Raw genomic sequence first — 14,469 nt, forward strand, 5'->3', positions numbered from 1 at the left:
TTTTTGAAGTAAACTAGATTTGTTTTCTCTATGGTACAGAGCACTTTCTAATATGAACAGCTAATTACAATTGTAAATGCATCTGCCCTTTGGTTATATATGAGAGAGATAGTCAAGCAAACGTCTGCCATACAAGAGATATCTGGCTTCAGGTTCCTGAAATACGTAGGCATTTAATACAATTTTCATATTTTATTCAGGCCCAAATTCAAACAAAGTAAGAACAGGTCACTAGAAAGTGTTCTGTGGAAGCTTAATTGAAGTAAATGGCCATTGCACAAACTGAAAATGTGTTATTGCCCAGGCCACCTTAGTTTGGATGATGCATTAGTAGGAAAAGAAGCTCTTGGAATATTGTTTGCTTTCTCTTCCTTCTAAAACATAATGCACCATCCTTTCCCACTCATTCAGACAAAGGCTTTCAGAAAAATGAGTAGCACACACAGACATTTAATACATATTGTTCAAAAAATTGTATGACTTAGAAACCAGTTCTCAGCATCCCAACACTCTATCGTGACAAAGATGAGAATTATGCAGGTAAAAATTTAGGATCATCCAGATAGGAGCAAGCTTGATGGTCAATGGCTGGGATCTCCAGGAGCAGGTTCAGTCTGACAAGTTAAGCCATTTCCACAGCAGGGTCCTCCATTTCCTTCCTTGTTGAGAATAGTGAAAGCCTGCAGCTGGGCATTTTGGAAAAGGCTTTGACAAGGGGCACCCAGCTCCAGCTTCACATCTTTGTGGAGGGACCTGCTGGGATGACATAAGAAACTCTAATGGAATTTACAACAACGATGTAACCAGATTTTTTTTCAAAGTATGTGATGGAAACTGCTAAGAATGTAAAACATGGCAGTTCTACGTACCTGCTCCTTACCTGCTCCAGGTAAACCTAGAAGAAACATCTGTGTCAGAAATGGAGGGGCAATTCAGTGCTGGCAATAGTGAGCTAGGTAGACCAATTATCCAACTTGGGAGAAGGCAGCTTCTGTCAGAGGCTGGTCCATTAGGGCAAATGGGGCACTGCCCCACCATCCTCATTCTGCCCTCAATCAGTCCCCACCTGCCTACCTTTTTGTTTATAACCTGTCCATGGGTGGCAATGCCCTCCACCTTCTTCCTTTTGGGTCTCAGTTTTGCCCTTGCAGAGCGCAGAAGGGAGGAAAATGTGGGCAAAAGCAGGATTGGTTGGCTCCATATCTGCCCATCATGGGCTTAGGCAGCACCCGCTGGTGGCCTCCCTTCCTTCCCAATGGGAACTACCATTGGAAGCTTCCCATTTTCCTAAAACAGAATATTAGAGTACAGGAGTGTACAAACATGGGAATCAGTATGACCACGCATAATTTGTGTGTGGAGGTCATGTACATATTGGTAAGCTGGTGAAAACCCATGTCTCAAATTTTATTAAAGATTTTCTTGTTTTACAGAAGTATGTGTAATGTCTCTCATATTTTTTCCATGTAACATTTTTACAAATCAGTTTCATTTGTTGAGACATTAGGAAGAAAAGGGGTGGAGGGGGGGAAGATGGGTGGGGTCGGGTGGTGATGTTTCTATTTTGCTTAATGTATGTAGGGTTTGGTGTCAGCGTTGCTCGTGCAGGTTCTCTGCTGTTCATTTGTGTTCCTTTGGTGGTGAGAGAGGTTGGGGTTGGCCCAGGGTGTGGTTGTTTGTTTGTGATTGGCTATGGTGATCTTTGTTTTCGTGTGTGAGTGGGGTGGGTGGGTGTTTTGGATCAGCCATATTGATTTGTATGCTGTTGGTGGATTATTGTCATTGTCTTGTTGGGCTGTGGTGATAAAGGGGAGCCATACTGGGGTAAAGGCGTCTTCTTCTGTTTGTCCCCGTGTCAGTTTCAGTTTATTTGTTAATTTTTCTAGTAGGGCTGTTTCCCATACTATTTGGTACCATTGGTCCATGCTTACTCCTGACAGGTCTCTCCAGTGTCTGGTTATGGTGTTTCTGGCTGCTGAAAGTAGGTGGGTTATGAGTGCTTTGTGGTGTAAATGGGAATTGTTGTCTTGGAAGATGTTGTCTCAAAATAATCAATTCCATAAAACGTTGGCAGTTACCACTTGTATTTCATCCTTTTTTCTTTCTTTTTTTGTAACCCGTTTAAATGAGATGTTGGAAGAGGGGGAAGAAAAGCTATGCTAATAAATCTCCCAAGGATGCAAGATCCTTTGTTTAAATGCAGCAGTAAACTACCCTGGCAGAAGGCACAAATATGAGGCTATGTGCTGTTTATTACCTTTATACTTCTGTAGCTCTTGTGCAAGTAGCCTATGAAATGTCGTGACTATGCAGTAATGCAGCAAAACACACCCAGGGTTTCAATTTAATTAGGACACAATACGCATCATGGGCGTGTACAAGATAATAAAAGATCCTTGCAGGTGATTAAACACTAAAGCAAGGCTGAGACATTTGGGAACTACTGAAGGAATGTGGGAGAAAACCTATTCAGTATCCCTGTACATTATATGTCTTTCACAGTTCTACGAAGAACTGCTCTAAAAAATAACCCCCCTCAGAGAGCTCCCAGCTGCTACCTAAGATTTTCCACTGATGTCACATTGACATCAGTACTTCCATTTCATTTCCAAAGCTCAAAAAAATATTACCTTACTTTTTGAAAGCTCTGCATGGAAATTTTGAGTCACATTAATATAACAGTCCCTGCTGTTGTGAAAACGGGAATAGGGTATGAGTGTGCCTACATCTTTGGCAGGTTATTAAGGATATAATCACACATGAGAATAAACCACTTGACTGATAGCTCAGTTGGTTGGAGCGTGGTGCTGATAATGCCAAGGTTGCAGGTTCGATCTCCGTATGGGACAGGTGCATATTCAGGTTGGACTAGATGCTCCCCGGGGTCCCTTCCAACTCTGATTCTATGACTGTGAATGAGCATTCTGACAAATGGGAGGTTTCTCTTTGCAGTTTAAACCCAGTTGAAACAAGAGGCACTTGTGTGAAAAGTCCCTTAACATTATTTATTAAATTTGGATGCCGCTTTTCATCCAAAGACCACAGGACAGTTTACAACATAAAACTACAAAATGAAAATACAATACAGGGTGGCCCAAAAGTCGGTATACTGCTTTAAAATCTACTTTCTTTGTTTTTGACTCAAGCTCTCACCATTCACAATATCAGTAAAGAAAAATAATCCATTTATTTATTTATTTATTAGTATTAGTATGCCTACTTTTGGGCTACCCTGTATACATAACAACAACAACAAACCAACAATCCCCATCCCACAAACGCATTTAAAAAGCCATAGATTGTTTAATCAACCAAAGGCCTGGTTGTAAAGAGGCAGTCCTTGAGGTATCATGGTCCTGAGCTATTTAAGGCTTTATAGGTAAAAAACAGCACTTTGAATTGGTCCTGGAAACTGATTGGCAGCCACTGCAATCAGGCCAAGTTTGGTATTATATGCTCAACCCGTTTTGCCCCAGTGAGCAACCTGGCCCCTGAATTCTGCACCAGCTGAAGTTTCTGAACCATCTTCAGAGGCAGTCCCACATATAATGCGTGGCAGTAATCTAACACAGAGCTTACTAGAGCATAGGCAACAGACCTTAGGTTATCCCTGTCCAAATAGGAGCGCAGCTGGACCACCAGCTGAAGCCACTAAGGCCACCTGAGCCTCAAGCAACAGCAGAGGATTCAGAAGCTACATACGTGCTTCTTCAGAGGGAGTGTAACCTCATCAAGAGTAGGCAAACTCCCATCCAGCCTAGGGAACTACCCACTGACAGTCTTATCGGGATGGAACATCAGTTTGCTGGCTCTCATCCAGTCCATTACTGGGGTAAGACACCTCCACTGCCACACCTGCGGTTGTAAAGAAGTTCCTTGATCAAAATGTTTCCAGCATCGATGTGGACATAGCTGATCATTTGACACGTTTGCTCATGACAACAAACATCTGGAGTACGATGAAATAACAGTGAAAAATGCTTTGCCTTTTTATTCTAGAAATTATCTCACCATGAACATTTACACCCCCCCCCAAATAATTTGAGAAAATCGTTTTTTAATGAGATAAAGAGTTTACCATCCACTTTTTATGACTAAAAAAATGATCTTTAAATTTCCTGTCTTCAGCAAGATTCAGAAAAATTCCCATATTAGGACTGCCTTTAATCTCTGTAGTACCTCTAAGAGCAATATTTTTTTCTTGCACAAAACAGAATAACATTCAAAATAACCGTTAATATGTCTCAACATTTCTCTTTTTCTGCTTAAATTGCCTTTTGTAGGCAATCATCAATAAGTCCATTTTTTAAATAAAAAACAAAAAACCAAGCTCTTCCATTTTAAAAAATTATCTCGATGGTCTGATGTGTTTTCATGAGCAATGGTTCAGTTCAAAGCCTTTGACATACTGCAAATATTTGAATATGCTTCAGGGATGTTTGTCACAAACAATACACAGGGAAAGCAAACCAATGTCTTTGATACTTTCAAGTACACCAGCCAATTTTATGATCAACAACTTTGCTATTGGGAAGTTTTTTTGGAAACCAGTTAATAGAAAATTTGCAACCATCTTCCAGTGCAGATTTCTAAAAATGAGCCAGTAAGTTCGATCCATGTTCAGTTATTTTTAATATCCTGTCTGTATCAAATTGAAAGAAAGGCAAGACAAAAATCAAGCTCATATACATATAAGCAGTGCTTTTGGTGACAATCCTCACTGGTATAGAATCCTGCCACCTCTTTTAATGCTGCCCATGGCAACCACCTCATTTTTGGATATGGGCACCTCATTTTGAACCCAAGGAAGCACTGTATATGAGACTGTGGCACTGTGAGTTTACTAAAACAATATCTGTGTGTGCTCTGCGTGGTTTTGATTTTGTCGCAAACATGCTCTAGCCACACGTTTTCTGAGAGCAGAGCAGAGGGAACTGTGACTGCATCTCACACTTCCTTACCTGGTTCTTGAAATATTTACCTGGTTGCCACCAACCTGAGTTTAAATAGTATTATTTTTCTTGCAACTGTATCTCACTTACTTCCATGATTTTTTCATTGATTTTCCAGATGAGGATCCTGACGAGCACAAGCATTCCCGTAAGTTGACTCTTTTTCTCAAAAATTCAATTACGAATTAGACATCAGTGAACTGAAACAAATACCTGTACATGTTTGTATTTGAAGCTCCCATATAATTTTGCATTGTGAACTACGCTGGGTTTGATAGCTTCATTATTTCCTATTCGAGTATGAAAATACTATCTATGGCATGATTATCTTACATATTTAGGTCAAAGGATGCATTAAAAAGCTGATTAAAAAGCTTGAAGGAGCGTCTCCACCCCCATCATTCTACCCAGATACTGAGGTCCAGCACCGAGGGCCTTCTGGCGGTTCCCTTGCTACAAGAAGCCAAGTTACCGGGAACCAAGCAGAGGGTCTTCTTGGTAGTGGCACCTGCCCTGTGGAACGCCCTCCCACCAGATGTCAAAGAGAAAAATAACTACCAAACTTTTAGAAGACATCTGAAGGCAGCCCTGTTTAGGGAAGCTTTGAATGTTTAATAGGTTATTGTATTTTAGTGTTCTGTTGGAAACCGCCCAGAGTGGCTAGGGAAACCCAGCCAGATGGGCGGGGTATACATAATAAATTATTATATTATATATTATTATGATGTAATTCATGGAATCAAACCTATTTTTTGAGTCGTAAATAGTGGCAATAAGATTACTTTGGTCAGTGTAATAAGACCAAAGTAATGCAATAAGTGCAATAAGATTACTTTGGTCATCCATCTTTAATTTACAAAAAAAGCTTGGACAAAGCACTGACCACATTTCTTGAAAACTTGATTGTATTCTGACAACAACTTCCTGCAGTTTAGGAAAGTGTGGCTGCAATGTTACATATACTTCCTTGGGAGTAAGTCCGCTGAACAATTCTGAGTAAACATGCAAGTGACTTGTTCAAAGACTACCAAGTAGTTATTTATTAAAAATCATGGTACCAATGATGAAAGACTCTCTGCTTTTGTATATGGGGGGGGGGGGGGGGAGAGAGAGAAATACAGATCTGTGCATTTACACACATACAAACAAAGTTATCTCATTTTAAACAGTATGAGTTATGCAGCTGTGTTTCTTTTTTGTTACCAAAATGCTAAGAAACCAAACTTAACTGAAATGTACACATAACTATACAGGTAATGTACCGTAGTTGCCATATTGTGTCAGAGCTATTCCCGCTACTACAAAGGGAGTCCACCTTTGCATCATCCATTCATTCACCGTATAGATTTTCCCCATCGCTACAATGAAGAATGCACTGCACATTCCCTTTTGGAACACCTTTTTGCCATTTTGGTTCAGAAAACCCATCTAAACTACCACAAACTTTTGATGCTATGCTGCTAATCCCGTTTGGAGATAATAGCCATCTGAAGACAGAGAGAGGTTCCTTCAGATTAGGTGCATCATTTATCTGGGGACTAACTGCTGCCAGGTTGTTTGAAGAGAGTTGAGCTTGCTAGTTAGAGATTATTGTATTTAATGTCCAACAGCTGCTGCTGGCACAACAGTGAGTAATAAATCGATTCATTAGGATAACTTCTCTTCTCTGCTCTTGATTATGAGGCAGCATAATTTTCTCTTCTGACTGCATTCCCCAGGTGATCATATTACTTGAACTATGTTCTTATTATAAACATTTTTCCCATAGCAGGCCTGCCGGTTCCTTGCTGTACTCATTTGGACACAAATTATATAATTCCTCCATTGCAACTGATTCTCTTTTAACATAGTTAGATCTGGTTCATAATCATCACAGGCTGTAAACAGAACTTGAGGTTCTGCAATAATTTTGACAGCTATAGCCTCTTAAATTTAATTTAGAATCCATTAGCGTTTCAAATTGCTCTATACAAATAGCAGAGCATAGGGCAATATATCTTTGTGTAGCACCCACACACGATATGAAATTAATTTATAGCTGTGTTGAGGCGCAGAAATGTTAAAGGGTTTCCATCATAATCGGATGCAAGCAACTACAAAATGTCTGAAACAGTCAACGTTTCAATTTCAGCTTGATTCTAGGGATATTGAAAAGCTAGGATGCACATGTACCGGTAATCAACTATGAAAGTTATATTATAAATTATTAAAATACTTCCACATCTTTATTCCACTGGCACAATATTTGTAATTCCGTAAACACAACTTTATCACCAAATTCTGGCAAACTCAACTTTTACATTTGTAGTTGATACTTCGACTGTAAATATTCCTTGAATTATTCTTCTTTCCATAAATCATTCCTAAGGAGACTTTCAGACATCAATTAAAGATAAAGGTTGCAAACTAGCAAAGAGGTTGATTCTGCCAACGTTTCTCTTTAACCAGGACACCTCCTGGATCACTGGATGTGATTACCTGAGTCAGCTCAAGCGTGTTGTTGCTGTGACGGAAAGAACCATTATCATCTGGGATTATAAAACACAGGGCACTGCCATGGTAAGACACTGAGTCATGCAAGTGTGTGTGTATGTGCATATGCGTTTTGGGGGTAGGGGGACAAAACAAAAATCCAAAGAATGTTTTTTTGGTATTGTGCTACAGTTTAACTGAACTATTCTGCATTCTTGTTAGCATATCTCATACTGAAGCATTATAGCTAGTTCGCAGCTGTATAGAGACTGGAGACTGGATTCAGTTCCTACATGCAGCAAATATCCTATCAGATCATGAAGGGATATAAGCCTGGGCAAGAGAGCTGTAGCTTCTCTGTCCAATTAGGACAAAAATAGACTTGACATGGGAAATCTGTGATTGGACAGTCTGGTAACTTTGGGGGGGGGTGTTATTGTTAAAAGTAGCAGCAGGGGACTAGATTGGGACTACAGCACTGGGGGTGAGGATAATTCTTCCTTACCATTTCACTGTTTTAAATGGCCCAGCTTCTGTTGGTCACAGCTTCTGTTGGTCACAGACAGGTACCCAAAGCGCCTGCTCTACCACTGTGCTACAGCACTTCACTTAACACTCTCTCTCTCTCTCTCTCTCTCTCACACACACACACACACACACACACACACACACAGACAGACATTCTTTTATCAGGATAGTTATCATAGTTTCTCCCAAAGCATTCTGGAAATCATAGTTTGTTGATATTCCTGAGAATTCTCCTGACAGGTCCCTAGTGTCCCCCTTATAGAACTACAGTTCTCAGGTTATTTAGTGGGGGGGGGGGGTCAATATTAAACCTGTTTCTTTATGGCATAAGTATAACTCAGGGGTACAAACTACTTGTACAAACTACTCTCCTGGTATGTCCCACAGAGGAACTTACGGTCTTCAAATAAAAACATCCTGAAGGTCCCAGGCCACAGAGAGGTTAGGCTGGCCTCAACCAGAGCCAGGGCTTTTTCGGCTGCGGCTCCAATCTGGTGGAACGCTCTGCCACAAGAGACTAGGGCCCTGCGGGACCTGACATCTTTCCGCAGGGCCTGCAAGACAGAGCTGTTCTGCCAGGCCTTTGGTCGGGGTTCAGTCTGACTCCCTCTTCCCTTTCATAAGAACTTGCATGAAAGTGGCCTCCCAATTTTTCTCACAGGCCCATATAAGTTCAGCATAAACATTTGGGCCTGGTGAACATTTAAGGTCCCCAACCCTAATCTGCGGGTTGCCATCTGATTGGATTTTATTCTGATCCTGATCTGATTTGAGGATGTATTTTAATTGATTGTCTGATTTTATGTTAATGTGTTATACATTTGATGTTAGCCGCTCTGAGCCCGGCTTCGGCTGGGGAGGGCGGGATATAAATAAAATTTATTATTATTATTATTATTATTATTATTATTATTATTATTATTATACTGATTGTAAAGCACACGTTTTTGTGAATGGCATATTATCAAGTATATTTATTTTAAAGGACAAGGCAAGCACATCCTCCGTCCCCTTTATTATTTGTTTCCGCCATTGAGCCACTAGCTGCTGAGATAAAGGAGAATCAAGAGATTAAAGGGATACAGATAAATAAAACAGCAAAAAATAAAGCTCTACGCAGATGATACCGTGTTAACTCTAGCAAATCCTATGCAGTCTTCAACAGCACCAGAGAAACAAATGTGGAAGTGTGGCTGCATATAAACAAATAAAGCAAAAACAGAAATTATAGGAGTAGATACTGGAAAGGAGGGGTGGGGGGAACAAAGGGATAATTTTGATTTCCATTGGTCTACTAAACTAGTGCATTACCTATAGAATTACGTAACACAAGACCTTCAGGAATGCTGCAAAAATAACTATGAAGAGTTAATTAAGGAATGTCAGTTGCTTTTGGCAGCATGGCAGAAATTGAACCTGTTTGAAAAGGTTTGTGTACTACTTAGGCATATTTGACAAGCTAGGATATATATCTCACAGGTTGCAGCCAGGACTTTCGAACTATCTTCTCACATAATTTTCTGAATAGCATCTTTAAGGCAAGAATACTTATTGGTGGATTAATAGAATAAATGCCAAAACATCTAATCGACAATCTGCTTTATTTCATAGGACAATTGTTTTATCATCAAACCCGTGGAACATTGCGTTATTTGTGTTTGTGCTGTTCAGCGACCAGCAGAACTACTAGTGAAGGATGACATCTTACTGGGGGATGACGGGGGATACGTAAATATGTATACCATGACCAGCGATGACTTCGGCCTAAAGCAATCTAAAGCTAAAAAGAAAGCACAAATTATGGTTATCGATTCTAGGAAATTCAAAAGGTAAGTCCAGATACTTTGACAATTCTCATTATTGAGACTGAAAGTTATTGTTTTTAAATAGAGCCCATGATGGGAAGTTTCCACACTTCTTGACACAAAGAGAACATAAATATTGTATAGAACAGGCATCCCCAAACTCGGCCCTCCATCATCCCTGATCACTGGTCCTGTTAGCTAGGGATGATGGGAGTTGTAGTCTCAAAACAGCTGGAGGGCTGAGTTTGGGGATACCTGGTATAGAACAATGGGCCAGGTTTTCCTTGACATCAGTAGGCTACGGTTACAGCAAACCATGAAGAATCCCATTTCAAATTATTTACTTGGTATAGAGATTATAATTTATATTCCATTTGAGCTCAGTTTCTTATATATGTAGATATATGAATTAGTATTTTATTTTATCACTCCCAGCATTAGACGCAAGCTACATGAGGACTGGGTTGTGAAAGTCAAATACTTTCCGGCCTTGAATTGTTTTGGATCCTGCTCTTTGGACAGTGTTCATTCTTTGGTTTTGGATGACCTGAGAAGACTTGAAGACAACACGTAAGTCCTTATTGTACTTTATATTATTTTCATACAGATAGTCACACGTATGGGTTAAGTCAAATTGAAAACTTTGAAGGAATTGTGAGTTATATGAGCTGTGGGTTTTTTTTAATGAAATCAAAATTAGTTATCTAAAGCCTACCAAAGTGATCTTTCATACAACTATCTTGCAAATTAGGATGCACTGTTGGTCAGAAATATTGGTTTCTTTCTTGTACACCTTAGAAGTGACATGAAATTTCATTCAGGTAGGTAGCCGTGTTGGTCTGATGCAGTCGAAATAAATTAAAAAAATTTAAAAATGTCCAGTAGCACTTTAGAGACCAACTAAGTTTGTTCTGGGTATAAGTTTTCGTGTGCATGCACACTTCACAAAAGCTTATACCCAGAACAAACTTAGTTGGTCTCCAAGGTGCTACTGCACAATTTTTTAATTTTTTAATGAAATTTCATGTTTACAATCTCAACAGTCATTTAAAGATTTTTGTCTTTTTATAATACTAAAGAAGATATAGTACATGCTATAAAGTATAAACAAATAGGTAATTCTCAGAAAAAAGCAAACATCAGCATTAACTATCATCCCCCCCCCAAATATCATTCAAACACACAATGAATACCATAACATTATAAAGTTTATACACACACACACACACACACACAATGTAGAGTCAAATACAAAAAAGGGTTTGCTCCCACTACATAGGACTATAGGAAGTTGCCTAATACCAAGACAAGCCTGTCAGGAGTGCATGCAGGAGCCAGGCACTGTGACTGGTAGGGCTTTGCAGAACTGGGGCTTTCCTAAGTTTGTTCTGAAGAGGTAAGGAGCAGCTGCACAGGTGAAGCCGATTGGTAACTCGCAGCACCTGGTGGCAAGAGCCGGGAAGGGATATAAGGTCAGCATTTCCCTTTGGCTCTTTGCCAGAGCAACACGCTTCCTGCCTTGCTGCGTTTGGCTTCTTGACTCCTTGCTTCCTGACCCTCGGACCCTTGGCTTCTGGACTCCCGGCTCTCTGACCCTCAGACCCTTGGCTTCCTGACTCCTGGCTTCCTAGCTCCTATTGCTGCTCCCACCCCGCCGTCTTGCCCCCAGTCCCAACATCCTCAGCCGGGACTTCGACCGCCCATAAGCCGGACCGTGACAAAGCCATTGGTTGATCTAACTCAGTACTGTCTGCCCTAATTTAATCAAATGTTTGCCCTTATTTAATCAAATGTTTTCTTGTCATTGCAGACCTGTTAGGGAGTTCTCAGTACCAAGGGGAGTTAACGCTTTCACATACTGTGGAAAAGCCAATATTGTTGTTACTGGGGGTAGGTAAAAATGCCTTCAGTCTACTAAATAAGTCTCGGTGATCGTTTCCAAAATTTCTCGGTTGCTAAATAATTGCAATGTTATTGCTGCTGCCTACAAAACATAAATTATTATTATTATTATTTATTATTATTATTTCTATAATGCCCTCATCCAATGATCCCAGGGTGTTCCACAACATAAAAACACAAAAATGCATACTATAACCACAAACAAAAACAATACCTCCCACAGGTTAAAAGGCCACAGTTTGCTTAAGCAGCCAAAGGCCTGGGGGGAAGAGGAATGTTTTTGCCTGGCTCCTAAAAATAGAAGAAAATTTTGGATTTGATATCCCGCTTTATCACTACCCTGATGAGTCTCAAAGCGGCTAACATTCTCCTTTCCCTTCCTCCCCCACAACAAACTCTGTGAGGTGAGTGAGGCTGAGAGACTGCAGAGAAATGTGACTAGCCCAAGGTCACCCAGCAGCTGTATGTGGAGGAGCTGAGACACGAACCCGGTTCCCCAGATTACGAGTCTACTGTTCTTAACCACTACACCACAATTGCTCTCAAAGGCACTTGGTGAGCCTCCTTGGGGAGAGCATTCCACAAGTGCGGAGGCACCACAGAAAAGGCCTGTTCTCATGTTGCCTGACCAATGCCTCACTCGGTATAAGGCTACTTCCTGTCTTCCTGTGCTCCATCCTGACAACAATGTACCAGCTGCAATTTACATCAGTCTCTGGATGAAGTAGCAGCATCAAGGCAATCCTGCCATATTCTAACGTGAGGAAGAAGCAGACGGTAGACATAGTCTTCCTATATAGCATCATTTCAGACTGTTGGTGTTTCTCCTAGTTTCATGTTTCATGCCTGGGATGACGTACTGTAGGTTTGTTATAGAGAAAGTGAAATAATCATCTCAAATTGCAGGTGGAACACCTAGGCTTTGCTAGGTTAGTATTCAGCATCACAATGAGCCTCCAGTTGTTCAGATCAGCAGTGTTGTTTGTTGAACAGCAGTGAGCATGTGGAATAATTGACAAGAAATACCATATTGGCCTGAATATAAGACGCACCCGAATATAAGCCGCACCTTTAAAATTGGAGGGAGGGGGGAGAAAAAAGAAAAAATACACGAATATAAGCCACTCCATTCCAGGCTGCATATGGGCTGGGGGGGGGGGGAGCCGGGCTGCATTGCCAGCAGCCTTTCCCCTTCCTCGCTGTCTCCCTTCCTGGCCTTGAGGGAGAGGATGGAGGACTATGCGCGGGGCGCTGTTTGCTCCTGGCTGCATACTGTAAGGTCGCAAATATAAGCCGCACTTTAACTTTTCATGGTCAGAATTTGGGGGGAAAGTGAGGCTTATATTCAGGCCAATACGGTATGTCTAAAACTGAGCACATTTGGGTCCAGCTATAGCACTACTCTATGAATCTCAATCAGCAGAGAAAAATAAAAATGTCTGATGCTAAATATAGCTAGGTTACCGATATCCTCTTATTGATTAGCAGAGAGAGTGTGGCTGAAATATTCAACATCTTATTCCCTGTAAAATAAAAATTGACATCCTAGCAATATTTTTTACTGAATTACACAAACATTTGCTGAATGCATTGATCATGCAACTAAAACAAGAACTTATTTAAGAAATGAGTCAGCTGCTCCTAAATACTAATACTTGGGACTAAAAGCAATTTATATTTAGTATTAATTGCTAGGCTGTCCATGGCTGTTGCCGTACAGTTCTAATAAAGTGCTGTCAAGTCTTGCCTGTCAGTGGAATAATGTTGTTTTAAATCATTTGAAAAACTAAGTTATAACTCAGTAAACCTTTGCTGATAAAACTGTCTTTTCATCATTTTGCTCAGAAGTATTGGAAGAAGGTTGAACAGAGAGTGTATTCTTTTATTGCTCATCATTCATGTCAACATAATTCTTAGAAGTCATAAATTTAATGAATGCTGCAGATGTCTAGCTGCCTTCAAATCCTTTTTATACATTGTTACGCAGCTCAAAGTCTGCCTAACACTTTCTCCGAGCCAGTTCTATAGCACATGCTGTTTTTTGACAAATACAGGGAACTATGTAATTGCTTATGATTTTTTCCATTCACACCTACCCACACCTGATCGTCACACTGTTCTCTGTTTGAGGGACAGCTGCTTCCATGTGTCATCATCAACACCACCAAAAAAGCATCCCTACTGCCTGCCTGCTGGGCTGACATTTTAGATGAAAGATGCATAAGAAATAACAGAGCTTTATTCTTGGAACTCAAAGAAGTTTCAATGGAAGTTGAGTGCAGTCTTATGCCTAGTCACGGAGACATAATAGTGATACAAAACAACCTTTTTAACTTTGTGCCTTCCCCATGCTTTGAACTACAGCCACTATCATCTCTGACTATTGGCCATGCTAGCTGGGGCTGATGGGAGTTGGAGTCCCAAAAACCTCTGGAGGGCACCAGGTTGAGAAAGGCTGGTATAAGCATTTCTCAGGTTATTCATCAAAACATGGTGGCTGCTTCCTTACCCTAGGGACAGTAATGGGAAAGTAGAAGAAGATGAATGGTTTGGAAAAACTAGCATTATGCTAGACCTCCTTGATTTTTTCTTTAAAATGCAAGGCGTGCATCTGTAAAGACTGACAGCAGGTTTTCCTTTTCAAGTACATGTATTGTAATTGGCTTCCCAAACACATGGCTGGGAAATGAAGCACAGCCCTTTGCCGTAAAGGCTAACAGCAAACATGCTGAAGCCAGAGCCTATCCAGGTGCTAAATAAATCATTTTAAAATTGTGTTACCGAAACATTTCAGTAAACCAGCCACCCCC

The 14,469-nt window shown here is 40.5% G+C and overlaps 1 protein-coding gene and 1 long non-coding RNA gene across 4 annotated transcripts in view; one reads left to right on the forward strand and one right to left on the reverse strand.

Annotated features, from left to right (window-relative positions):
- The window catches only part of WDR64 (WD repeat domain 64), a 65,727-nt gene that overhangs the window by 12,612 nt on the left and 38,646 nt on the right, over positions 1 to 14,469 (forward strand). For both annotated transcript variants that reach the window (XM_080997664.1, XM_080997665.1), the window contains 5 exons: positions 5,071 to 5,100; positions 7,401 to 7,511; positions 9,564 to 9,781; positions 10,193 to 10,327; positions 11,568 to 11,647. In XM_080997664.1, the coding sequence (XP_080853790.1) occupies positions 5,071 to 5,100; positions 7,401 to 7,511; positions 9,564 to 9,781; positions 10,193 to 10,327; positions 11,568 to 11,647 (574 nt within the window). The remainder of the gene's footprint in view (positions 1 to 5,070; positions 5,101 to 7,400; positions 7,512 to 9,563; positions 9,782 to 10,192; positions 10,328 to 11,567; positions 11,648 to 14,469) is intronic.
- On the reverse strand, positions 10 to 9,338 carry LOC308472711. Of its 2 annotated transcripts, none has more exons than XR_013983655.1 (3): positions 9,080 to 9,338; positions 3,703 to 3,855; positions 10 to 756 (listed from the first exon to the last, which is right to left on the reverse strand). It is a non-coding gene; the product is annotated as an uncharacterized lncRNA (long non-coding RNA). The 2 variants fall into 2 exon arrangements; XR_013983656.1 differs by lacking the exon at positions 9,080 to 9,338 and adding an exon at positions 8,350 to 8,537.

Source organism: Podarcis pityusensis, assembly GCF_964106645.2.
Source record: "Podarcis pityusensis genome assembly, chromosome: 3".
NCBI lineage: Eukaryota > Metazoa > Chordata > Lepidosauria > Squamata > Lacertidae > Podarcis > Podarcis pityusensis.